Below are 27,200 nucleotides of genomic sequence, written 5' to 3'. Positions count from 1 at the left end.
AAAGCAGAAGGATTGTCCCACTAGCCTCTGTGACGCAAGAGCTAGCCATCCACATCATCCACGTTTAAGGAACCAGACCACCACACTGTCACTACCACGTAAGTGACTCCAGCACCATGCATCATCACCGCTGCTCACAAGCTACCTGGACCTGCCGGCTGCATATCAAAGATCTTTAATGATTATAATGTCACTTTTTTGGAATGCAGAGCTAAGTGACCGGGACCATGGGAATAGTAAGAAACCTTCTTATTGCTTGTATATATCATATAGTATCAACATAAAAAAATAGATAATTTTTCAATGTATTTATTCCTGGTTATCAAATTGAACTATTCACTATCTGTGACTCTAAGGGCTTCGATGGGTATAATGGTAGAGACATTCTGTCACAAGTAGAACAATCTATTTTTATGGAACTTTTTTTCAGGTCATCTCCAGGGTTAGAGTCAGCAGTTGTCTTGAAGGAGATCTTCCTCCTATTGAAGATAAAATATGGAAAAAATTGTTTCAATATTACTCAATAAGATCTGTAGCTTTATTATGAGTGTGGCTGATAACAGAGGTGTCCATCCTTACTTATCCTCTAGGCTTAAAATACCTCAAGATGTTTTAGCAACTTTGACAATTGCCATTTTAGTCCACGTGTGGTCATCTGTTTTGCGATGTGCATTGCAGCCTGTCAAGGGTTTTAGTGATCAGGTTGTAAAATTTTATTGCATTTGTTTCATGGGAAATTGGAGCTCTAGCCAAAGTTTTTTAAAAGTTACAGTGGGCTCATCTATCACCCTTGTTTGTATCTGGAGCCCCAATAAATATGTCTCACATTCATAGCATACCTCCAACTCTCGGCACGTTCTACGTCTTTATCAATTACTTTCATTGCTTTTAACGGGATTATCCAGGCTCTATTTTTTACAATCCCAGGGTGTTTAAAAATTAAAATGATGGTATAGTTATCTCAATCCATGGCCCACCCTGTCACGTCACCTATTCAGCCTGCACCCACTACAGGCTCTGTATTAGTCTGTAACAGATACACACTGTAGATATGACGTTAACACTTAGCCTCTGTATATCACCAATGATGAAGTTAGAGCTTTGTTGGTTAGTATAGGACCAAGGTAAGGATATATTTTTTAAAAATGTTATACCGATGTAACATCTATGCCAGCATCGGAGGCATCCATGCCAGCTTCTGTCTGCGGTAGATGCTTTAGAAGGCATTGATACTCCCCACTGTTTTATGTGTGTGAACTGAGGCTAGGTTTCCAGGTCTCTTCTGCAGCCCCGCTGTTTCTAGCAAGGGTTACTAGAGTGATGGAAGGCCGTCAGCTGTTGGGGGATGCATACAGGAACTCCTTTTTGTACCTCCCCAGTTCCTATACACCTTGCTGGTTCCACTAGTCTCCTTATTGCCTAGTGTTATTTCTTTGCTATTCTGGTTATCCAACCTCTGCTATGTTTACTCTACTTCTCTCTAGTAATTCAATTCTTTGCCACACCCCCCGATTTCACGTGAAATTCGGCGCCGATGCACCAAAATCCAATCGCGAGCGCCAAAATCCCGGGGCAATTTAGGGTAAATCGGAAATCACAGCGAAACCTGACAAAAGTGCGCGATTCGGACTCTTAGTAAATGAGCCCCAAAGTGATGGTAATCTCTCTATAGCCTAAAAAAGTAGCCTCCTGCCTGTTTACCTGTTGGTGTATGAAGAAGTATTTTGTAAAAACGAGGAATTCTCTACTAGTAGTCCCATCCCAGTATGTGATGCTGCACAACTTCCTTCACTTCTTCTTTTTATTCTATCTTTGCAACCCATGTTGTTCTGGTTATGTACCTACATATTAGGACCTTGTTATCCATTAGTATCTCAGTTATCACAGACTATACATTTCATATAGCAATTTCGCTTCTGGTTTCTACTCTTTATTGCATGCTGTGAATCCAATCCATCCCCATAATGGCAGCTTCTAGGCTAGTTCACTATTTAGATAACGTATGTTCACACTATGCAGAGCTCAGCAGCTTTACTAAAATCCTTATTGGATAACAGAACATATGGCACCAAGGGAAGTAAGGGCAGAGTTTTATAGGAAAAAAGGAGAAGGACTTTTGAAAAGAAGCTTCAGAACAGAAAAAATATCAGGGGCAAGGAAAAAACTGTCCCATTGCAACTTTTTACATGTCTGGATTCATTTCTCCGAATCTATTTAGAAACTCTATGGGCAATAGGTTTTGATATATGTACACATCAATGAAACCATACATGTATAAAATCGAATTTTACTAAAACTTTCCAAATTAGTAACTTTACCGATTCCACTCCAGTCTCCCACACTGCACAGAGGGTCCATGGAAGCCATTGGAGATGAAAAACCCCTTTCAAAAAAATCTACTATTGTGTCTGTTCCTATTACCTCTGCAGGCAGCTTGTTCGGCGACCCTAATTCTTTTCAATTACAAAAAGTTAAGCAGCACCTTTGTGCTATGGATTGCTCAATACAAGTCATTAGGTAGAGATGTTACTCCAACCTGGTGGAAAAGGCTGAGGACACATCGAGTCTGCGGGTGTCTTGCTGGGCAATGAGGGAGTTTAATAAATGCTTAGGCGGAAAATACGGATCAATTGATGTTAGACCTATACTCTGTTCTATTCCTACATGTGTAAAGGATCATATAGAAGCAATTTCCTTTTTTGTTTCTGGCATCCTGAACCTGCACAGCGGGTGCCGGAGCAGAAATTCCATAGTCATGGAACAAGACTGGAGAACAAGTTGGATGTTTCTAAAGATCAGTCATTGAAATCTTTCCTGTCGTCAAGGCAAGTTTATAACCTATCATTTCAAGGATCTATCACCTGCTTATTTCCGAGGTTTCATAGCACAGTAAATATTAGGAGTCAGGTGTCAATACTGACATTTATGTGACTTCATTGTGAAGCTAAGCATCTCTTATTCTGTGTGTGTAAAGGAGGATAGAGATATGACAGGTCTATCCCGCAAACTTACAGGCTCGATGCACGATGGGTGTCAATACAGGCATTTTTCATTTTCAAATAAACGGGGGCCATTATTGGCTGAATTCTATTTTACTTTATTTCATAAATGGGTAATAACTGGGGAAAAAATGCAACCCCTACTGCAACAGGAAAGGAGAATATGTGATTTTACACCTGATGAAGACTGAAATGAGTTGTCCAGTCCTTAGTGGTATATACTTAACTCCTTTAGGACAGTCCTCTGACTTAAGATGTCAGCAGGTGCAGGTTGCTAGAGCAGGGCCAGGAAGAAGACAAGAGTGGTTTATTACCACTTCTGCTTTCTCCATTCCTCACAGCATCACATTGAAGCTCTATAGACCTGGCGGTCATGTGACTGATCAGACTCCGTACAGATCTGATCAGCATCTGTCCATTGTAGGGGGAAAAAAATAGTAAAAATTAAAAAAAAAATGAAAATGCCTCTCCTCATGGGGGGCATATAGGGGCCCATTTACTAAGGGTCCGCTGAGAGCATTTTCGTTGGGTTTCCTGACGATTTTCACTTAGCGCTGCATCGCTAGGTGCACAGTTCTTATCTACCTGTTCATGTGTTGTCTCACATAGCTGCACGGATTATTATAACACAGTGTAATCAAAGCTGTGTGACATTACATGACCAGGGATCAGTGTTTGTAGCATGTACAGGAAGTAAACAATGAAGCCTCCTATTGATTGACCACAGGAAGACAACTAGGATACCATGAAGAACTGATACAGAAAATATATGGTAAAATTGAATAACTTTTTGTTACACAAACAATATTAATTATTTACTGTAATGGGTTTGAAGATTCATTGATAAAACATAAGCTGATTTGTTGATACTCTGTCATGGGATGACTACACGATATGTGTCCATGTGTCACTGTCCATATTGTGATGAATGTGTATAATTTACGATACGATTATACAGTCAGATTAGGGCAAAGGTAAGTGAGGAAACACCTACCTATAGTATTGACATCTATAGTACTCACATTATTCCGGCAGAGGAGACCGCTATAAGCCACAAAATCAATATAATACGTATAATTGTATATATATATATATATTGTGTAGGCTAATATATATATATATATATATATATATATATATATATACATATATATATATATATATATATATATATATATATTCAAGCAGCCCACAACTTACGGCGATCTGAGTTATGGACAACCCCTTGATACAAACAGGTTCCCGGGCTGCACATGTGCGTACCCCGTTTTTATCTGTGGTTCGTCCTTAACTCACATCGCTGGTGCTGCACTTCTGCCTGCATAAGGAATAACAAGCGATATCAGTGAATTGTTCTTCTTCATGCGCACGGAAGTGCTGTACAAGCGATCTGAGATATGGACAACCCCTAGATACAAACGTGGTCCGCCTATCACATTGTCGGAATTGTGGAACCGGGTACTTAGTGATATCAGTAGAGGCTGGCGGTAACTAAGGACACGTTCTCACCATACCAGCAGCTTGTACAGCACTTCCGTAACTTAGGACTCGTTCACTCGTTCAGCACTTCTTTGCGTGAGAAGAACAAGCTGCTGGTCCCGCAGGAACACATACTTAGCTACCTCCACGCATTTGTCAGATGCCAGTTAGATCCGACTTACATACAAATTCTACGTAAGGAAAAACAAACAGTCCCCATGTTGTACGTAACTCGGGGACTGCCTGTAATGAAATTAGCATCATCATACACAAATTATACTTTCTTTATTTACGACTAGTACAAGTTTGTTCCTTCCTATAAGAAGCAATGATAGAAATGGAATAAAGAGCGTCTGTGAGTGACAATAATATGTGGAGAGGCTGAGCTGACAGATGGAGGTGCACATCCACAGATACAGATGTAACGGCTCATAGAGACTCACAAGGGCATTCAGATAGCGGCAGCCTGGTGACATTACATTGTCAATCATTTGCACACAAGGGTTTACAAGAGTCTTGTTATCTGAGTGATTGACAACAAACAAATCTGCAATAAGTGGAAAGACACAAGAAATCCTCCTTACCCTCTGCAGACAAGAAACCAGCATATAGCAGCCCAGGAAAGGAATAAAAGTGCAACCAAAATGATGGATGCTATGGACGCTCGCGGAAGTTTTCCCGAATCTGAAGACATGAAAGTTGTGACAAAATATTGTTTTAATAGGAGAAATCTTACAGAGTCAAAAAAAAAATTAACGTTAGAACCATTTAGCATTCGGCTAATGAAACCTACAAATTACGACGGCTTTTATGATGACCTATAAATATTTTATTGAACAGACATCGCTTTTAATCATGATAACAAAAGGAACATCTCCTGATGGCCCTAATGCCTTACAATCCCCACGTAATTGCAGCTGTAAAACATTGTATCCTGCAAAATAGGATGTTGTGTTCTTCTCCCAAATTGCGAAATGATGATGAAAATCTATTCTGGCATTCATGGAGAACAATTATTCTAATAGTCACCTATTTGGAAAGTGAAAGGAACGTTTGATCCATGACCCGAGGGGAATCAAAATCAAAACTCGATCTGAGAATGTATTTTGGAGTAGAACAATATCAGCCATTCTAACTGTTGTAATAGACTAGTCATTAACAACCATTAAGTGAGGAAATGTCAAAGTTCCAAAGAAGTCGCCTTTCGAGACCTCGTTACATTATTGTCCATGCAAGTTGGGAGAGTCAATTGAAGATTGTTTTTTTTTAAGAAATGTCGCTATAAATGTTGAAGGTCTTATAATGTGCAGTCGGGGTATATAATCCAGGCGGAAGCGGACAAATCTGTCCAAAATATTATCTATCCTCACTAAAGAAGCAGAAACTTACTGAGGTGCATGAGAGCCACAGCGCAAGGGTATCTAGAACGTCAATATACTATACTATGTAAGTAGTAGTGGCGGGGGTAATGGGTACTGAGCATCACCTCCCCAATTGTAAGATGAGAAGGGGAGTAATCCAGGAAAGCAAAAATTTACTTTTTCCACCCATCTGCTGACCCCCCATGGAAATGGCCTCCTAACTATAAGATATTAGTTATAGAACTGGTCTCTTTAAGATAGAGCCATACCCTCTCTGTACAGCTTTGCCACTACTACACTAGACCACCATGTAGTCAGTCATTAACACCTATTTTCCCAAGAACGTTGGTAAGACAAACATTGAGGCACATTTACTTACCCGGTCCTGTCGCGATCCCCGATCCGGACAGTCGGACGATATCCGTATTCACCAAGATCGTGCACCCGAGATCCTGCATGTGTCGCTTCCCCGCTGAGGTCCGCCGGAGTTCACCTTCTTACCGGTGTATGTGAGTGCATGTCTTGAGACACAATTTGACATGTTAAATCCCGCTCGTTGTCCAAATCTGTCGGATCGTCTGACGTTCCGCCCCCGATTTGGGTCACGTGAAAGCCGGCGCCGATGTGCCTAAATTTGTCACGTGCGCCAAAAACCCCTTGTAACTGCGGCGCACATGGGAAATCGTAGGGTATTCTGACGATAGTGCGGACCCTTAGTAGATGAGCCCCATTAATTTCTCCACTCCAGACCACTATTGATGTCAGCATAAACTTCTTCACTCATCTAGGCTACCATGACCAGTAAGGTGGGTGATATAAATTTTTCCACCCTGCCAGATTGCAGATGAAGCAGAGATGAAAATCTACTGCTCAATGGCACCAAGACCCCAGCAAGAACAGATTCCTTACAGGACTCCATAATAGCAAGGAAACAAGCGTTAGCCTACACCACCCTATACCACAAGGGATAAACAATAACTCTTCCAAAGTGGATTGTGGTGTAAAATCCTATAGGGAGACGATAAAACACTATACCAGTAATGGCAAACCTTTCAGACACCAAGTGCCCGAACTACAATCAAAATCCACATCATCCGTCCAGGATGACAGCAAGATTAGAGGGGCTTGCAGTAGGCGCTCAAATAATAACCAGCCCTGTCCACACCGCAGCCCCATGTATGTTGTGGCTGGGACTGCAGGATACCATGAGTCCTGTCCGGTCAATTCTGTGCTGGGGCAATGACTTGGGTGTCCACAGAGAGGGTTCTGAGTGCTGACTTTGGCACCCGTGCCATAGGTTCGCCACCACTGCCCTACACTCTTCTAGGCCACCCAAAAAAATCTACTACATTAGAACCTGTGATGTCTGAATTATTATTTTCCTTATTTTTAGTTGTTTATATTTTAGTGAATTAGCTTTTTCTACAAGATAGACAATGCAAGCACTGGCCATTTTGATATTTCTTTAGGAAACAAATAAAGGTATAAATCTTATAATTTACAGTACTTGTTTTCGGACCCTGACCCTACAAAGCTACAGAAAGGTATTATGGATTATGTTCTTAGTAGTAGATTGTCAAAAATGCTTTTATATTCCAGGATTGTAGCTGGACTTGGACTTATCTCTCTATATCAAGCTTTCCTACATTCCTTAACCTCTACTATGAGCTGTGGTCTTCTTTTACTTAGCGATATAAGAGCACAGCAGCACTTGGAGAGGCTACAATCCTGGAAAAATAAATCCATTTTTCACAGTCCATTATAACAACATATGTTATAATTATACAGTTCTCCTTGATAGATTGTAATTTATAAGAAAGTTTTTTTGAACAAACTCTTTGACATTTTTTCCTTGAAAGAAGCAGAGAAAAATTAAAAACTGTGGAGTACACAAAGTATACATATTTAATAGCGACTTCCCTTTTAATACGTAGCGTGATAGAAGCAGTAAATTATGAAGAGAGAATTGATTACTCTGGAGATCTCTATCTAGTGCCACGAGCTCCTGGCTCTACCTCATTGATATCCTCAGCTTCCCGGCTCATTGATGTTGCTAAACTTTGATTTTGTCATTCAATTTCTAGTTGGCCAAAGGCTATCTCCTCCATTGATCGGCATAGAGCAGATATTATATGGTGAGCAGAGATAATCCATTTCATTATTTCTCATCCAAGATTCCCCTCTTCTAATTTCATTCTGGGAGGAGGAATTTAATGCAACGTTTAATTTATTAACTTAAGGCATTAACTGTAATTGGATTGCAGGATAGTTCTGTTTACAAGGGCTGGTAACAGGAATAGTACAAAGGACTACATGTTACATGTTTTCTTAACCGCTCATAGTTCCATCTTCTTTATGGAGCATCTTTAACCTTATAATTTGCTGCAGTATTTTTTTTACTTTTTTTTGCCATAAAATGTTAATACACTTTATCTAGCTATTCCTTCTAAATCTCAGATACAATTGATGGTGCAGATTTGTTGCTTGTAGACTCTTCTGGTGAATGCTTATTTCATCTGAGGACAAAAGTACTGGATATGTTGAAGTCCAACATTCTTATACTTATTTTCTCCTCAAAGGAAAGTATACACTTAGACATTGTGAACATGATTGTATTTGGAAGTGGAGAGCTAGCCGCAGAAATTACGGCTAGCTCGCGGCCACCATTATGACGTCTATTGTGCACGTGTATGACTTCTATTAATCACTGTGTCTGGTCTACGTGGGGCTTATTTACTAAGGTGCTGTGGCCGCATTTCAGTCGTGTTTTCAGACGTTTTCGAGGATTGCGTCGCACGCGATTGGATTGTGTTGCATTCGTGCCGGCTTTCACGCGACACAAATCGGGGGCGGCCTGCAAGACGATCCAACGGATTTGGACTACGCTCGGGATTTTACAAGTCAAATTGTGTTACAAGACAATGCACTCACATACACCGGGGAGAAGGTGAACTCCAGCGGACCTGAGCAGGGAAGCGACACATGCAGGATCTTGGGCGCACGATCTTGTTGAATTGCAGAAGACTTCATCCTCATCGGACAACGCACCTCGGGGATCGCGCAGGGACTGGGTAAGTAAATGTGCCCCTGCGTGTCGCTGTTCTGTGACTGTTGAGCAGCCGTGCCTCAAATTATATAGTAGGTCCTATTCCTGGGTGCTCCCCCACAACTGATGTCCACCTAGCCGAAACGGAGTGTGTGTGCATGAAGTGTTACTGTAAGTCATACCACCTGTTCAAATGTATGAAATGAAGATAACACAAGTGTCCCTCCTTGAAAGGTGAAATTACCGGTGGCAGTCTGGGCTCAAGCCTTATAGGGGGTCTATGGCCACACAAACCACCCACCAAATTTTATACTAAGAAAGATCTTAACCCATGAAATCTGCATACTATTCCTGATCCCAATACACCTGTACACGAGAGCCATTTCAGGACCTTTGAAGGTCCTCCAGAGGTCCTGATACCGCAGATTGAAAGATCTCCTTGTGGCCAGAAGCAGGTCATATACCACATGGGCATCACAACCTTCATCAGACATTACTGACTAAGTTCTCAGGTGAAATAGGGCTTCTTTTTGGCAAATGTTGGCAGCTAATCACCCACCCATTAAATATGAGACCGCTACTTAAGTTCCATAGGTACATGTGCTGCCATAGAACAATCGGGAAAAATTTACCTTGCTCCAAAAAATTTACCTTGCTCCAAAATGTTCTTTTCCTAGAGTCTTATGGCAGCACATTCTTCCCTTCCAAAGAATAAGATTATTACTGCATTGTGTCCTCGCTGTCGACTCCTTCTTAACCTGTCTCTGTATGGTTGTACCTATGGAGAAACTCCAATATTTTTTTTCACAAACCATTGGCTCTGGGATGTAGGACATATTTGCCTTTATAATGTCATTATCTATGCCCAGCAGTTTGTTTGCTATCCTCCTCAGTTTAGCCTTTCCCTGCAGTAGATCTGTCCCTTGGCTGTGCTGCTTATCTCTGTAAGACTGTAGCTCGTTTACACAAGAAACTAGATGGATTGTAACTGTTGGAGGGGAGCGGCTAATGCTCCCTGCTCACTCTGGAGGGAATGAGAGGTCTTGTGATGGTCTTTGTGTGTAGCTAGCTGATGAGCTGTGCCGGTGCAGATCTGTGGATGTAGAAGTCTCCTGCAAAGAAGAGCGAGGTAGAAGATCCCTCAGTTTCCTGTCAGTCTCTGATGCGGCATAACCTGCCTTATCTCTCGCTACACCTAAAATTGTATCAAAGACTCCACTGCATCAACCCTCCTGCCAGCCTTGCTTTGTAGACACTATCTACACAAGCTCACGGAGCACACCCTATACACTTCATGTGAACTCTTTCACTGCTGGATTCTACTTGTTTCCACGCTCCTCCATCTTATGGAAGTTGCCAGGTAAATCACGACATACTGTAGATGTACACATTATTCAGAGCTCCATTTCACTTTATTTGATGAAGTTATTTCCTTTTCACTGGATTAATTTGGGGAGAGAGAGTGTAGACTGGGCTCTGGAATAACTTTTTTCGAAGAATCATTTACATATTGTATATATTAAGGTTAATTGTCTTACAGTATGGAGAGTAATAAGGGGATGAGGCAACAGACATCCCCCACTAAACACCAATCTATTTGTCTGCATTACAGTAAGGTCAGTAATAAGATAAGAAAGGAGCCATCTTCCACCAATCACTATCTATCCATCTACATATCGAAAATTCCAAGCAGCACAAGTACATCCAAAAAATTGGTGCACTTTTACCAGGGTCGGGCTTTAGGTCATCCAATAATGGAGATAGAAAAAACTGTGCTGATTTTCTATCTCTATCTATTTATCTATCTATCTCTCTATCCATCTGTGTGTGTGTGTCTTACAGTAAGGATAACTTCCACTAAACACTAATCACTACGATGCATAATTCCGGATGACGCTCAAGAAACAGATGTACCATTTGGCAAATTGTTTTCTATAAACAGAGGTCTTAATTAAAACCTGAAGATGGAATGGCTGGCACTTGGCAAGGAAGTATTTCTTAGAGACCATGTCACATTTTAGAATAAGGAGATGATATTTTATTTTATGAGCTCGTTGACATTTATTCTTGGCACAATCCACTATGATTAACTAGAGACTACAGAAGATACTTAAGTGCAGATTCTTAATGGAGAGCTGAGCAGTACTGGATCCCTGCACAAGTAAATAATGGAAGATCGGATGTATTACCTACACAGGTCCTGTTATCTTCCGCAAGCTCATATGGATCTGTGCAAATACATTCGTAGCTGCCCGGTGTGTTCCGGCATGTAGCTGAGCTGTGACATGGGGGAGATGACAAATTCGAACACTCATCGATATCTACAGGAAAAATGGGATAGTAATATAGTTAACAGAATAAATATTATATAACTCCATCTCACAACATTATACAATTAATTACAGGAGGTAAATTTATTGCAAATCTGAGTTATTATAAAAATTCAACGCACACTGGATGTCCTTTGTTATGTCCAGCACAAAGCCTTAGGGGATGTGCGTGACACAGAGATCAAAAAACACCAAAGAGATCCTTCATGTGTTATGGGATTGGCGGCTGTACGGACACTGAATTACCAAAATGTAGTTACATATACATGTGGTAGATAGAAGCAATAGTTTCCACTATGAAGTATTGTACTGTAGGCATAAGGGCCCGTTTACATCTCAGTTAATGCATCCTTTTTTCTGTCCCTTATCTAAGGGTATGTTCACATTTGTCTAGTTGTGGTATCTGCTGTGATGGTTGCAGGTAAAATGGAAAAGGAAAAGTTGCAGCCCAAGAAAAATCTTCCACCACCCAAGATGACAAGAAAGACCTGAAGATCCAGGACTTTCAGGAGAAGTGGGACATTGGGAGAAGTGGGCTGCTGGGCCCTGGGCTGTTCAGACAAGTAGGGCCCCCCCAAGGTCCAAACCAACCTTGTGCCCTGAAGCCCTACTGGCTCTTCTTTAGTGAAATCTTGGCATCAGAGCCCCCCCAAGGTCCCAACCAACCTTGTGCCCTGAAGCCTCCTCTCCTCTGCCCGACGACACCACTGCTGCCCCTACTGGCTCTTCTTTAGTGAAATCTCGGCATCAGAGCCCCCCTTTACAGGAATGTCCACGGTTGAGCCCCCTTTAGAGAAATGGCCACTGTAGGACCCCCTTTAATGAAATGGACACTATAGAGATCCCCTTTAATCAAATGTCCACTGCACAGCTCCCTTTAAAGAAATATCCACAGCAGAGCCCCCTTTACAGAAATATCCACAGCAGAGCCCCCTTTACAGAAATGTCCACAGCAGAGTCCCCTTTTAATGAAATGACCACAGCAGAAACTTTCTGTAATAAAATGTCCACAGAAGAGCCCTCCCTCTCAAAATAAATGGCAACAGCAGAGCCCCCCTTTAGTGAAATGCTCAGAGCATTTAATGTAATGGCCACGGCAGGGCCTCCTTTTACATAAATGGCCACGGGGTTATATATTAAGATTGCCACGGCCAAATAGCTTCAGGTTAAAAAAAAAACCTGTATTCTCACCTCCATCTTTTTCTCCACTAAGTCTTCTCTTTCAGCCTTTGCGAACACTATGATGTCATGCGGCCGCAACCCTGCCATGTCATATTATATGCGCAGAGAAGCCGGAGGTGAGGAATGAGAAGACAGAGCTGTGAGGAGAAGAAGCCAGAGGTAAGTATAAAGGTTTTTTTTTACCTGAAGCTATTTGGCTGTGCCGATTTTCATATAGGGCTCTGGTATGGGCGGGCGTGGGCCCCTGAGAAGCCAAAGGCCCCAGGTGCCCACCCATATGAAGATCCACCATTGATTGAGAGATATGTCCAACACCCCCAGTGATTCTTCACTGCCACAGCTAGAGCGATTTAGATGTCTGCATTTGGTTTTGCCCTGGGGGTAGTCGCAGTGGTTCTGCTGCTTTTGGCTACTCACTCGGGGTACTGGTGTCCCACCCTCACCAATTACATATCAATGAATTTGATAGAATAATAAATATAAGTATAATAATTACAAAGTCATAGTTATTGGATATTTCATTGAGTAAACTTTGGATAAAATAATAGATGCTTATTTTCTACAGCGACGCTTTATCCTCTCTCTTTCATATATGATCGCCTCCAGCTTAGTGGGATCAAATGAAATGTTTTTTAAGGACATCCATAGCGTACTGGTGTTCCAAATAGATTAGGTCACATATTTAGTCAATTGAAATAAAAAGAAGGCGTTGATGTCCGTGCGGTGATGTACAGTCACAGATCAGTACTTTGCACCTGTTATCCTCTACGTTTCCGATTTTATGTGTTACAAAAACTAGCAGTAAAGGAGCTGACTAGGGAGCTCATCACATAATTGAAATTGAAGGAAGCTGTCATTGTGGCGGCCCGGGCCATAAAATCACCTCCAAAAATCAATGCACTCAAACTTCTGGTGACTTGTGAACTGATGGAGCCTGTATGGTTTTTTTTTTAAATCAAAGAAATAATTGCTTTTCTGCATTATACTTTTTGTGCTGACTCCTGCTGAATTTGGAGTTATAAAAACAAAAATTATTTTTACGACAGTATCATGCTGATGGATTGCCATTGCACCCTGTTAAAATATGTCCCCGCCCAATCCCCAGTGAATCTAAGAATTATAAGGCTCCTCTCACTTTTGGGAGGTACCTGAGCCATAAGTTTTGTCGCTCAGCAGTCCCGTGCAAAGGTATCCAGTTTGTTGACCGACTCCTGCGTTCTGACTTTTGACTGAGTAAATAACTTGTCTATCTTGTCTATGACCTTTTATAAGATGGATCTGATTCTAGATTCCTGTGAATGTACTAAACCCTCTGTAAGTGTTTTTTTAACCCTCATGTTACACCAGCTATTCCTAACCATGAGTTTGTGCCGCCATCCCTGATGTACAGGCTGATCATGAGAATATGTTAGATTTCCGCTGCTTCTGACAGTCCTCTGCCTGTTGTTTCACATTAGAGGTGTCTGTTTTGGAACAGATGCTATTGTATTGCATCCATCCCTGCCCTCCGCTAAGCATACTCTCTGGTAGGTTCCCAGTGATGTTACTGTCCATATAAGGACAGTTACGTCACTCAGGAGACAACCTGAATATCAGCAGCAGCCAATCACTGGCTGCTGCTGATGTTTACTCCTCCCACTTTTAGCGGGGAGGAGCAAAACTGAAGGAGGGAATCGACCTACTGTACTGTTACAATACAGGGTAAAACAAGCTAAAACTAGCCTAAATTAGGCAAATCCTTTGGAAGTAGACCAAAACCAAATCAGTTAAGTGGCACAGGGAGTCCACAACCCAGCACACATTACAGATGTCTACAAGATCTACACTAACCACCAAACCAAACATTGCAATCTGTATGTATTTTAACGTACATCTGTACTTCAACTCTTTGCATCTGGTATCCCACAGCCCGATCCCACCCACCTGACATGAAAGAGCCCTATAAGGTTAGAGAAAAAACTGCAACTACATTAGAAAAAAGTGGAGTGGCGCCCATTAAAAGATGCAGAGTCAGAACTGCAGCAGTAGTGAAAGGTCCCCTTTAAAAAGAACCTGTCACCACATTTTCACATATACAGCTAGTGACAGGTTCCCATGGAGCCCTGTTAACTGACAACCCACTTTTAGCTAAAAATGTATCTAATATTATCTGGTATCAGATGGTGATGTGTCCTGCTCAGTTGTCCCCTCCAATCTACACCTCCCCATGTCCCATGTCTCTTCTCAGCATGTCATGTGACCAGGGTGATGTCATCTAAGGTCCTTAAACCCAGTTACTTTTGCAAAATGCACCCCATGTGTGTATCTGATCACAAAGCAATATCATGGTATCATGGCAATATCACAGCAGCCTCCAAGGACTTCTACTCCTCCCCATCCTCCATGGAGACTGCTGTAATTTCATGTGATCAGATACGTAAATGGGGTACACTGGGCAGATATAACAGGACCTTAGATGACATCAGCCTTGTCTAGGGCTGGATCCAGGTTTTAGTAGAACTTTGAGAGGGAGAGCATCAGTGGGTCCCTTTAAAGTGAACTCACGTGGCAGTATTAAAAATACAGAAATTAAAACAGTTCCCTTAAATTTACCCTAGTTTATCAGCCCAAACAGCCCTACATGGTTTTATATAAAGTTTAATTGTATACAGCCCTACATGGATATATTATTTACTAGGACTCGACAGTGTGAGCCCCCCAGCAGCTCTGGGCCCTGGTACTGGCCCGGCTATGTGTGGTGCTAGCGCCGGCCCTGCCCTGGTCACATGACATGAAGAAGCCAATGATGTAACAGAACTCTACCTCAATGTTCCACACAGCAGCAGTTCTGTAGCAGTGAGACCTGTCAATCAGGAACAAGGAGGGAGGGCAATGCGGATTCACTAACATGTAATCCATCGAGAGGAATCATTAATGGATAAGGGCAATGCTTTTTAATCATAATTTATAATAAAGGATTTATTTTGGGTTGGTTTATTTGCATGACAGGTTCTCTTTAAGTGATGGGTATATATTTAATATTTTACATGGCCCTCTACATCTTCCATGGACATGGACTTTCGTTTGCAGTCCTAATTTGTCATCTTGGTTTGTACCAGATTCTTAACTCAGGTTGAGTCTACTTAACATTCAGCTCACCTCCCATAGACTTTTATTGTAATGCTCTACGTTATATGGTACCTTTACAGAATGGGGGTTGGGTAGTTTTCCATTGATTTCCTTGACAGGATAATTTTTCAGGTCCTTCTAAGCGATATCCAGGGTAACAAAAATAAATTAAGAGCGTCTGTGAACAATATACAAAATCACCGTTCTCTATCTTCTTTGGACGACCACAGGATTCACCTACAATAAGATATGGGATGGTTATATCCATTCCCAGGTTTATCTCGATTTGCTTTTTGTAATCAAAGTCTTAGTAGAAAAATGAGAAAACATTTGTATATTTCCGAACAGAATAGTAAATTTGGAGAAGACAATTGGAAAAATGCTAAATAATTCTCTCTTTTTTCTGTAGGCTTAATCTTAAACCAATTCTCTAGTGCCCCGTCTATGCTCCATGTAATAGATGCCGAGTGCATTCAGTACCGCAGTGATAAAGAAGATACATTTCATAGGAAACGTGATAACAATTACAGGCAGTCCCCGGGTTACGTACAAGATAGGGTCTGTAGGTTTGTTCTTAAGTTGAATTTGTATGTAAGTGGAAACTGTATACTTTATAATTGTAGTTCAAGACAATTTTTTTTTTTTTGCCCCAGTGACAATTGGAGTTTCAAAATTTTTTGCTGTAATGGGATCAATGATTATCAATAAAGCTTCATTACAGACACTTTACAGCTGATCATTGCAGTAAAGCATCCAGAGAGCTTCACCAAAGGTCACAGTGGGCAAAGGGGACCGTCTGTAACTATGGGTTGTCTGTAAGTCGGTGTCCTTAAGTAGGGGACCACCTGTGTAGGTCTTCTATATAGTTTATAGTTGTTTCACCCCAGTGACATTAGGGTAAAACTCTTTCACTCTTGTGGTGCCATTGCCTGCTTTACTAACAAGGAGTGAACACTTACACAGTGTTTAACTTCCTTACGTGTTAAAATCTACCATCAGAATCCATCATGATAAACCAGGGACATTACTCATAGATCCAGGCACCGTGACTGTGGTAATCTTCTTATATATCTTATGCATGGCCTCCTTCCTACTAAAATCAACAGTGAAAATTATGCTAATGAGGCAGAAGTGCAATGAGTGGTGTTACCCGTCTTCACGGGCTGTTACACTCCCTCAGCAGTGCATTGCTTTTGCACAGTGTAACAGCCTGTGAACCCAGAGCAAGGAGGGGATTAGCATAATGTCAAAGGTTGATTTTAGAAAGAAGGAGCCACAGATAACACATATAAGAAGATTACCACAGTCATGGTGCCTGGATCTATGAGTAAGTGTCCCTGGTTTATAACGATGGATTTTGATCATAGCTTTGCTTTAAAGGAAACATACCATCACAAATCTACCTATTAAGGTATATCAGCTGGTAGGTTCCTCCTTCCAAACCTGATCTCAACTTTATTTTACAAATATGCATTACTTGGCTCCCTGTCAGCAGCAGGTGGTGTATCCTCGGGTGTAGCTGTATCCTGTGTGTGCCTGTGTCTGTATTTTTTCTCAACTCCACATCCTGCTCCCTCTGCTTGCTCAATGCACATTGTAGGAAGTGAGGAGGATGGTGGATAAGTTTGGAGGAGAGGAGACAGACACAGACACGCAGGCTGCTGGAAATGCCCCCCTCTGGGACTCACCACATGTTGCTGGCAGGGAGTCAGGTTATATAAATAAAGTTTTATAAAGTACTGAAATTATTAAGAATGCTGACAGATGCATTTTTAAAATCAGCATAGCATAGGTTACTGGAATCTGTCACCAGTTTAAAAAGACATTCCAGGTGAGCCTTAACTGCGCAGCTAGCGCTCATGATGTACAGAATATTCCATTTATACAAAAATAGAAAGATTTTTTCTGCATTTAGGTCAAATATGACTAGTTTGTAAGTGATTTCGGTATAATTACCTATGGAAGGCTTTGGCCATGCAGAAGAGTAGAACATAAAGTACAAAAAGTTAAATAAAAAATGTTTTGATATATGAAAACCTAAATTAATACAGTTTTTTAACCTACATTAATATGCAAAAAAAATTGAGAAATAGGAATTTAGTTACACAATACCTTCTTCTAGATTCTCCTTCCAGGCTTCTAGATTCATGCCAGGAATATTGTCACAAGATGCAAAACCTTCGGGATATTTTGCCATCAGAAAGCTATCGGGAGGGGTGTGTGTGAGTCCTGTGTTATCACAAATCACACGAGAAAGAGAATGTTTTTCGAGTTCTTGCTTCTGTTTTGCGGTGAACACATTTGGATTTTCATACCAAAACCTAAGCAGGTTAAGAAAGTAAAACAAGTGAGACCTCATTGAGATCCTGAATACTGGATTCTTTACACTATGTCAGACAAGGCCAAGATATTGCAGATGTAGTTACCAAATGGTGCACACTGGAAATCTGCAGCATATCTACAGGAAAATCTCGATCAAATCCTGCATTTTGCAGTTTTTCCATATCTAATCATCATCTCAACATTTTACTTTTTCTTAATTATTTTATTAACTACCATTGTCCTTTGAAATAAAAGTTGATGTATGAATAAACTGCAGATTATGGAGATCTATGGAGAGAGGAGGGAAAGGAGTGGATAGGAAGGGATAATGGAGAGACATAGTCACAGGCAGATGTTGCTGGGGATAAATAGCAGGTTTCTATCTTGTCAGTTCTTCTCTTTAAGTTCCTATATAACACTGTTTTGGGTTGCCCGTAGGTACCATTCACCTATATCACTGACATGGTCTCTCATTATCTCGGGTTGTTTAAAGGGAACCTGTCATCATGAATAGCAATCTGCTTTTGGTTAGTCCACAAAGCTTTTTAATTCCTCAGAATCCTTTCTTTTATCTTACCTGGCTCCCTACCAGATTCTTTAGCTAAGTCCCGGGGTCCTTCGCTCCTCACTCCTCCCATCCCCTCCCACATCCTCTCTCTCTTCCTCCCTCACCCTCCTGACTTCAGCTTATCACAGCACTTCTTGCGCTTGCATGGTGAGCCCTATCTCTCCGGCATGCACATTGAGAATGGAGACGTGACAAGCCTCTTTCTCTACTCAGTGCACATGCCAGAGTGAGAGAGATCACTTTTTAATTTTTAAACATGTAACAAATTGCACTAAGCTTCACACAGATGTGTTATTCTACACTCACTTGCACAATGGTGACCCAAATAAAAAACTATATATCCATAAAACAAGCTAAGGTCACTTTTAGATCCGCGATCAGTAACGCAATAACAGAACTTTCCATGGTTCGGAATATGAGAAAGAGTGCAATAACATAGGTGTAAATAATGGAGGATGGTGTGCAATAAGAACTTTATTCAGGAATATGTATGGTTATTTTGTGTTAACTTTTTGGACATGTTCTGGGTCATGATGCTAAAAGAAATCAATCATTAGAAAAAACAAAAAAAAAATAGAAATACTCACCTCTGCTCCTCTTGATGTTGATCCCGGCGCTGTCCTGCGCTAGTCTTGACATGGCTGGATCACCTAGAAATGAAAGTTATAATTAGCAGCCTGGAGTACGGGGACAAGATAATTGGTACTCCGTGCTGCTAATTATGCGCACCCCTGCACCTCCCTCTGGGAGAGGGAGGTGACCTCACATGAGAGGTGTGAATTCACATCCCTCAATACTACCAGAAAACAGCTACAAGATCAACATCAAGAGGAGCAGAGGTGAGCATTTCTAGTGTTTTTTTGTTTTTACTATTTGTTGATTTCCTTTAATATGTAGCCACATTAGGCAACATTGTTTACAATTTCCTTAAAAAAACGATCTCTAAATATATGACAATCAGAGCAAGAGTTTTCTAAGATTGTTCCAGGAGGGGGTTTACATTATCCCTTATCAAAATTTAGCAATGTATAGGGGCTCATTTACTAAGGGTCCGCGAACCGCACTATCATTGGATATTCCTCCGATTTCCGATTTTCACTGCATTTAGCAGGGGATTTTTGCACACACAATCGGATTTTGGCGCATTGGCGCCGGCTTTCATGCAACACAATTCAGGGGCGGGGGGGCGTGCCATCGGACGATCCAACTGAAGCGCGGCATTTTACATTAAAATTGTGTCGCAAGACAATGCACTTACATACACCAGGAAGAAGAAGGTGAACTCCTGAGGACCTGAGCGGGAAGCAACACATGCAGGATATCGGGCGCACAATGTAAGTGAATCGCGGCAGCTGTGCATTCTCGTCGGGGAACGCACCTCTGGGAACGCACAGGAACAGGTAAATAAACGTGCCCCATAAAGTCAATATTTACTTTATCTGTGAGGTGCGAGCAGCTCTTCTCTGCTGGCTAAAAATTTGGAAGGGTGCGGACACATTTTCAGGGGCACTTCGGATCCATGCCACCTAGGATCTCCTCTTTTATATGTACTGAACGATGTACAGTATATAAAAATAATATATAAAATTTGTAATATATAAAAATGGCACCCAAAATTCTTAGGAGAATATCTCCAGTTCCCTGGCACCTAGAAATTTTAGATTCATATGAAAGAGGAGATCTAGCAAGAAAATGCAGTACCAGATTTCCCATAATAGAATGGGTGACATTCTAGTTTGTTAAAGTTCACACAATATGAATATTAGTACATCACCTATAATACAAATCAATAACTACAAGCCGGTGTCCAAAGACTTTCAGTTGGGTCCTGAATTTTTTATACTTCTGTATCTGAAACTTTTGTAGTTGTTTAGTTTGAATGGATTCTGACATTTCAATGATAACTCTATTTTTAGCAGGTGCCTTAAGCCTGTTCATGTTTTAGTTTTGGATATAGTTGAATGTGCAAAATCTCCTCCATTTTCTGCAGCGATACACGTGGGTCCCAAGATATAGGTTGGCTTGTGATAAATTCATCAATGTGCCCCAGTTCAGTCATTTTAACTCTGCAGGGAGACTTCAGTTAATCATAGGCAGACAGTCGCTAGATTCCGCTCTCGTAAAAATGGTACAATGCTGGTTTGTCTATCAGAGCTTAACTGCAAGTAATGCTGATATTTCCATCATATATTGGACAATAATAACATTATCTGATAGAATTATGGTAAATCTGATTACCCTGAGATATCCATTGATCCCAAGAACAAAGGGACAGAGGTCACGTTTTTCCATGGACAGCTGTACCCTTGAAAAATTAGACCTATTTAGCTGAACCATAACCAAAACGTAAGTATATATGTCTACCCACCATGAACACCGTTCCATTCAGTAAATTGGGCTGTGCCTTAGTTAATAGTATAAGATGTATGAAGAAGGTAGGGTTAAAACTTTTCCTTTCCTACATAGTGCATAATGGCAGGTACAGGACTTTAGGGGGTTAGCCACCATTAGGAAAGTTTAACAAGGTAAATCGGTGACCCATATTATACTGACACTGTAAATACCTTCTTTGAAGCCTTTGGGACTTTGGGACTTTTTGGGATGTCTCATGTCCTGCTGGCTTACAGGAGATGCAGGGGCTGTGCAGTCATTATTGTCTGCACCCCAACCTCATCTGTCATAACCTCTCTCCTTTGAGTTGTTGCAGGGTGATACAGATGTCTTTAGCACACCCCTCCTGCCAATCCAAGAGAAGTGTATGAACAAGGGGACGTGGATACAATAATGACTGCACAGGCCCTCCGTCTCCCGAAAGCCAGTAGAGATAGGGCAGGAAGTCTCTGCTCCGCTGCCTGGATCACATGACCCACAGCTCCTGGAGCCTCAGTGGAACCTCCATGCCCCCATGGTCCACCAGTAACATACTAAAGCTTATACACCTGATTTCCCTTCAGACTACCCAGCACTAGATCTCCCATTCTTTACCTGGTCTTTGTTATGAGTTGTAAAACACTACAGCCAATCAGCAGCTGAGCAGTGACATTTTGAAAATGCTAGCTTGTGGACCAGTCTATGGAATGTCACCACAAATTGGTTTCAGTAGTCACATGCTTCCCAATGCCTAATAGTGAATGGGTGCATTTCGGGAGGTCCAAGACTGTATTGAGACTTGAAAATGGATGAGGTCGGCACTCACTTGTTCATACAAATCAACGTGAATCATTAATTAGTCCATGATTAAACAGCTACACGCTTACATATACTGTATGAAAAAAGGCTTATCTAAAGCGTTTCAGACCCTTTTTTGTTCTATAGTCATATATCTAGTCTCGTATATGGGAAAAGAAAGGCATTCCTTGAGGATCGAGCACCTGGAGCGGAGCAGTTTCCTATGTGTTTCTATACAAGATTGGACCATACCAGGGCTGTATTGCTTGAAGGGAAATGAGGTAAGTTTTATTGGGGCACATTTACTTGCCTGGTCCAGCGGAGTTCACGAAAATGCATTGTCCGACGATCATGCACTCTGCCACGATTCACTAAGATCATGCGACCAACATCCTGAGTGTGTTGCTTCCCAGCTCAGATCTGGCGGAGTTCACCTTCTTCTTCCTGGTACATGCAAGGGCATAGTCTTGCGACACAATTTGAATCTTAAATCCCGTGCTCAATCCGAATCAGGCGGCCCGTCCCCGATTTCTGTCACATGGTAGCTAGCGCAGCACCCGATTGCGTGCGACACAATCCCAGGCCAAACCCCTGTTAAATACCTGTCAAAGCTGCTCAAATCCCGAAAATTGCAAACAGTCCGATGAAAGTGCGATAAGCAACCCTTAGTAAATTAAAAAAAATGAGAGCAAAAAAGTGATAGCACCAGCATAGGACTCATGTTTATGGCACCCCTTGTGAGTGCCAGTCATATTATACAGCTAGCTATCCACTACCAAGGTAACTGGCCTACTGGCTAAGGTAACCCATAAAATTAGCAATCCTGAGAATTATATACGTTTTGGAAACATATGATTTCTTCTTACTTTTACCGGTTCTTACACAGGATTAAGGACCAAAACAGGGTGTATTAACTAATGAAATTCAACTTATCTTCCTTTGAATGGTTTTCCATTTCAGTAGGGTCAAGGTATGTAAGGGGTTTGAGGATGGTGGCCTGTTGTTGGGTTTCATACATTCTTTAATAGCACAACCACGCCCCGTCTATCGCAGTCCCATATCATGTATTCAGAGAGCTCAATATTAGTCCTACTCTTCTTATATTCCCTTTTCCGTCTTTCTTATTTACCCTAAAAGATTTGCATAATCATTAGTTTTACATAAATGTTTAATCCTGTTTACCAGTCTCCATCCCTCAGAGCTCGAATCTGCATCCCAATCAAACAGGCAAATAATGGTCCAGTTCTTCCTCCTGGTATGAGGTCCTCTGCTAGACCACCCAGCCACACGTCAATGTTGTCGGGATGTCCATACATCGCTATCATTTTCCTTGTGATGTTCTCATCAGATATTGCTATATGCATGTCCAAAGATGAGTTCAGTCTTGGTAATCCACAAAACTCTCTCCAGTCATTGTATCCTTGAAATAAATAAGACTTAATCAATGTAAGTGTTACTTATACAGCATCCGGTATCCACCTTTGCAACTATTTTTTATGACTACAGGGAATCAAAAACAGCAAGCAATAGACAATTACATTTTAGTAAGAATATTTTACTTTTTTTTATTTACAGCCACTATGGAACCATGTGTCTCCATGGTTACAGACTACAAGCAGATAACAACTTTGTGTAGTCTGAAGTTAAATCTTCTTGAATGTGTCCTTAAAGCGACCTGGTTGCATATTGGGAGAGACATTGAAGGGGTTGGCCACATTACTTGATTTTCTTTTTGCAATGTGGATAAGTCAGAGGTAGGATATTGGGTAAAAGATGTTCACTGCGTGTCTTTTACCTGTCAGACATCTCTTTTACGTTAGCAGCTCCCATTCTTGACCAAAAAAATGGCAGAAGATGGAGGGTCATGTGATCTCTAACTGCCCATGACCAATCAGCATGTTCTACCTTCCAGGATAGTATTCATAAATATAAACTTAAAGGACATCTACCATCAGGATGAAGAATTGTAAACCAAGCACACTGACATACTGGTGTGTGCCCCCTCTGGCAGGATCTGCTCTTCTTTTATCTTTTTATTGCCTGTTTTTCAAAAAAAAGTTCTTTATTTATGCAAATGAGCCTAGGAACTCCATGCTGTATAGGTGTTAATGGAGCATGGATCCCCTAAGGCTCATTTTCATAATTTTTACTCTCTTTTCAGATCCTGCCAGAGAGGGCGCACACCAGTTTGTCAGTGTGCTTGGTTTACAAAACCTCATCCTGGTGGTAGATGTCCTTTAAGGTAGACTGGTCATGGACAGTTAGAAATAAGTGAGTAGCGGACCTGATACTGCAATGTTTTTTTCTCTGTATAAAATTATAAGTCTTCAGCAAGAAGTTGGGCATTTGGTTTACCCCTCGACCCATCAATTTTGGTTTTTAACTCTAAAAATGCCGGAAGTGGGTGCTTGCTGCTATTTACATGCCACCAGTGAATGTATGCCACCATTTTCCCGGGGATCATTGCTTCCCATGATGTCATCAGGGGGTGACAGGTAAGACTGGTAAGGGGCGTTACCAGTAGGGGTGAGCGTTGCGGTTTGGTACCTGGACAGAACCTCCAGGTTTGCATTTGTCCGATGTCTGATGATCCTTATTGAAGATCTCATGACCCTCCATACACTGCCATTTTAGGGGCAGCTTTACTTTACATTACAACAAAGCGGAGCAGAACATTTAATAGATGTATATTGGTAAAAAAATTAGGGAAAACGGCCTTTAACCTCCATTCAGTAAAGCCTTACGTTATCATACACCATAATGACTGTTAAATTGTTTTATATCTGTGCCTTCTCTGCTACCGACAATGTATCAGGAGAGCCACACATGGGCAGCTAAATACTGGGACGGCTGTGTGATAATCCTTCTAATTATATTCTGCTACAAACTATAAGAGATCATCTTGTACATCCAGCAGGCTGAGGTGTGTTCTACGTCATTATAAAACTAATCTAGAATGATTAGAAGCTCACAATAGATACAGTTCTGTGAAAGTCATGCAATTCTTAGCAGGTCACAATGAGATCATGAGTTCCTAACTGATAACATACGTATAAGTATAGACAGATTGATGTAAAGATGGATAGAACCTACACACTAAGGGCAGAGGGATAAACAATAATTAAAGGAGAAAAAAGATCACAAGAACGTTCCATATACCGTCTACAAGCCGAGAGCTTCAAATCCATTGTATACGGGAAAGTTCAACACCTTTTTGTTACATAAAAAAGAATAACCCCTTTCAATTCTGAACCTTTTTTGTCACTTTTGAAAACTATTTGTCATCCATTCACCTTTGTATATCCTAAATAAAAGAAAATAATAAAAAAAAATGGATTTTAACATCAAAAATATATTCTCTGACTGAACATGCGTTGGGCTTAACATGGTGCGGGTGAAAGGTGTCAAGGTGGTTCGTACAGAAGCAATGAATAGGCCGGGCTGACATAACTCATGACGGCTTTGTAGAAAAACATTAAAAAAAAGTTCTTACACCAACCACTAACTGATGTGTTCTTCACAAAGATCTTTTTATCGACTAAAGAGAGAGCTGACCTGGTAAGCCGTGGTCACGACCTCGCTGCAAATTAAGAGATGCCAAATCCATCGAACCATTATTGGAAAGCACAAGCAGCTTTTCTGTTAACTCTTCAGTCATAATTTCTTGCTGGGTTTGCAGCTTTGCAGGTTTTCCAAGAAGACCTCTTATCAGGGGGTCAAGGCCTCCTAAAAAGTAATGATGTAGTAGCGAAAGATTGAACACTACAAGAAAGTTAAGTTGGATTGGTTATATTATGATGATTATGACAATTAAAATAGTAGAAAGAATTTTTTTAGGAACCTCAAAAAAGTATTTTTTTTAATAAGAACACAGGACAAACAAATATGTAATGTACCATTTCAGCTAAAGGTGGTCATTAATGTGTTTTTGAGAGCTGTGGTCACTAGTAGTCCCACTGTCAGAACTTCTGCTGGAATGGGTTCTCCTGGCTCAGAACCTACCCGAGTGAGGGGAATGTGTGTGAAAATGTACCTATGAGAGTGCTGGAGCCCTGCACCAATATGTTCTGTGACAGGGTACAGTCACTCCATATATACCTGCCTGTCTTTTATGCAGGAGCTAGTTTATTGAGTTACTCTGCTTTGATATGCTGTGATCCGGACCTTTTTCCTGAACCTTGACTATTCTCCTTATTTTACATTTTGTACCTCATCGCCATCTTAGCTTTCCCCAGCTCTGTTTCACTTCACCTAGTTGTCCGTCTTGTGCCTGTTTGTCTATCTGTACTGAGCACTTATTCAAGATAGAGACCATCACCCAGTTGCAGGGCTATCAAGTAAGCAGAAACAGAAGTTTGTGGGTAGCTCAGGCTCACACTTGTGCCCTGTCTTGTCATTTCCACTGTATGATTTCTGTAAAAATAAAGTTTTAAACTGTATGCGTAGGGCAGCATGGTAGCTTAGTGGTTAGCATTACAGTCTTGCAGCGCTGGGGACTTGGGGTCAAGTCCAAGGGTCAACATCTGCAAAGAGTTTATTCTCTCCATGTTTGTTCTCTCCGTGTTTGCGTGGGTTTCCTCCGGGTCCCCCGGTTTCCTCCCACACTCCAAAACATACTGGTAGGTTGATTAAATTGTGAGTCCCATTGGGGAGAGGGACTGATTTGGCAGCTCTGTGCAGTGCTGCGTAATCTGTGGGCACTATATAAATTGTTGTCTTATTCATGTATAGCGCCACCCCAATATTCCTCTTTCCTGTTCCTCCTTCTACCATAAAATAACAGCAATAAGAGTTACATATGCCTTCAGGAGAAGAGAGATGCTTCATGAAGTCCAACATCCCGAGTGCATGCACAGCCTCATTTGCATAAAGTTTTAAGTTTCAGTTATTGACATAGGGAACATTCATGTCTTAAAATGTAATTATGGCGGCTTTCACAGAGATGGGTGATATATAGCTGTGTCAGTGGTTTATAGGAGGTGGGTTGGTGTTATATCCCCTTGATCACCAAATGTAATTTATCCATAAAAAACTCTACTGAATGGAATGGGATGCTTTGGTTGCTTCGAAAACAGTGATGCATTATCCATGTCTCTCAGGTCCCACAAATTTTCAGGCCGTTTGAATATTGTCACAATGAAAATCAACAATTTCTTAGCAATCCCAGTGCTTGTCTCTAAGGGAAGATAGAGCTGCACACATAAAACAGGTCACACTTTAATATTCCCTACTCCAAGTACATAAAATTCCCCAGTCCAGTTAAGTTTAGAGGCTGAACCTCTGTGTGACCTGTGTGGGCTGTAGTAAAAATGGAGGAACATACAATAGTCAGGAATTATTATAGGACTCATGAATCATTATGGCCCATATTAGTCTGGGCTGGCTCTTCCTTTTTTATACCACGGCCAGTAACCAGTGCAAGGCGCCATCTTGTATGTCTAGAGGAGAGGTGGTTCTACCATCACCATAGACAGGGTGCATCCTCTACACCTAGAGGAGAGGAGGTTCTACCATCACCATAGACAGGGTGCATCCTCTACACCTAGAGGAGAGGAGGTTCTACCATCACCATAGACAGGGGAGATCCTCTACACCTAGAGGAGAGGAGGTTCTACCATCACCATAGACAGGGGGCAT

The 27,200-nt window shown here is 41.3% G+C and overlaps 1 protein-coding gene across 1 annotated transcript in view; it reads right to left on the bottom strand.

Annotated features, from left to right (window-relative positions):
- Positions 1 to 321: 321 nt before the first annotated feature.
- Positions 322 to 27,200, bottom strand: part of TPO (thyroid peroxidase) — a 94,698-nt gene continuing 67,819 nt past the window's right edge. The window contains exons 8-14 of the mRNA XM_072143486.1: positions 25,119 to 25,289; positions 22,746 to 22,983; positions 17,618 to 17,826; positions 15,578 to 15,742; positions 11,075 to 11,206; positions 5,063 to 5,162; positions 322 to 479 (exon numbers count right to left, since the gene is read on the bottom strand). Coding sequence (XP_071999587.1) covers positions 323 to 479; positions 5,063 to 5,162; positions 11,075 to 11,206; positions 15,578 to 15,742; positions 17,618 to 17,826; positions 22,746 to 22,983; positions 25,119 to 25,289 — 1,172 coding nt within the window. The 3' untranslated portion in view covers position 322. The remainder of the gene's footprint in view (positions 480 to 5,062; positions 5,163 to 11,074; positions 11,207 to 15,577; positions 15,743 to 17,617; positions 17,827 to 22,745; positions 22,984 to 25,118; positions 25,290 to 27,200) is intronic.

The sequence above is a fragment of the Engystomops pustulosus genome, chromosome 3, assembly GCF_040894005.1.
Source record: "Engystomops pustulosus chromosome 3, aEngPut4.maternal, whole genome shotgun sequence".
NCBI classification, from domain to species: domain Eukaryota; kingdom Metazoa; phylum Chordata; class Amphibia; order Anura; family Leptodactylidae; genus Engystomops; species Engystomops pustulosus.
Note: the sequence above shows the minus strand (reverse complement) of the source record. Positions and strands in the feature narration are given on the sequence as shown.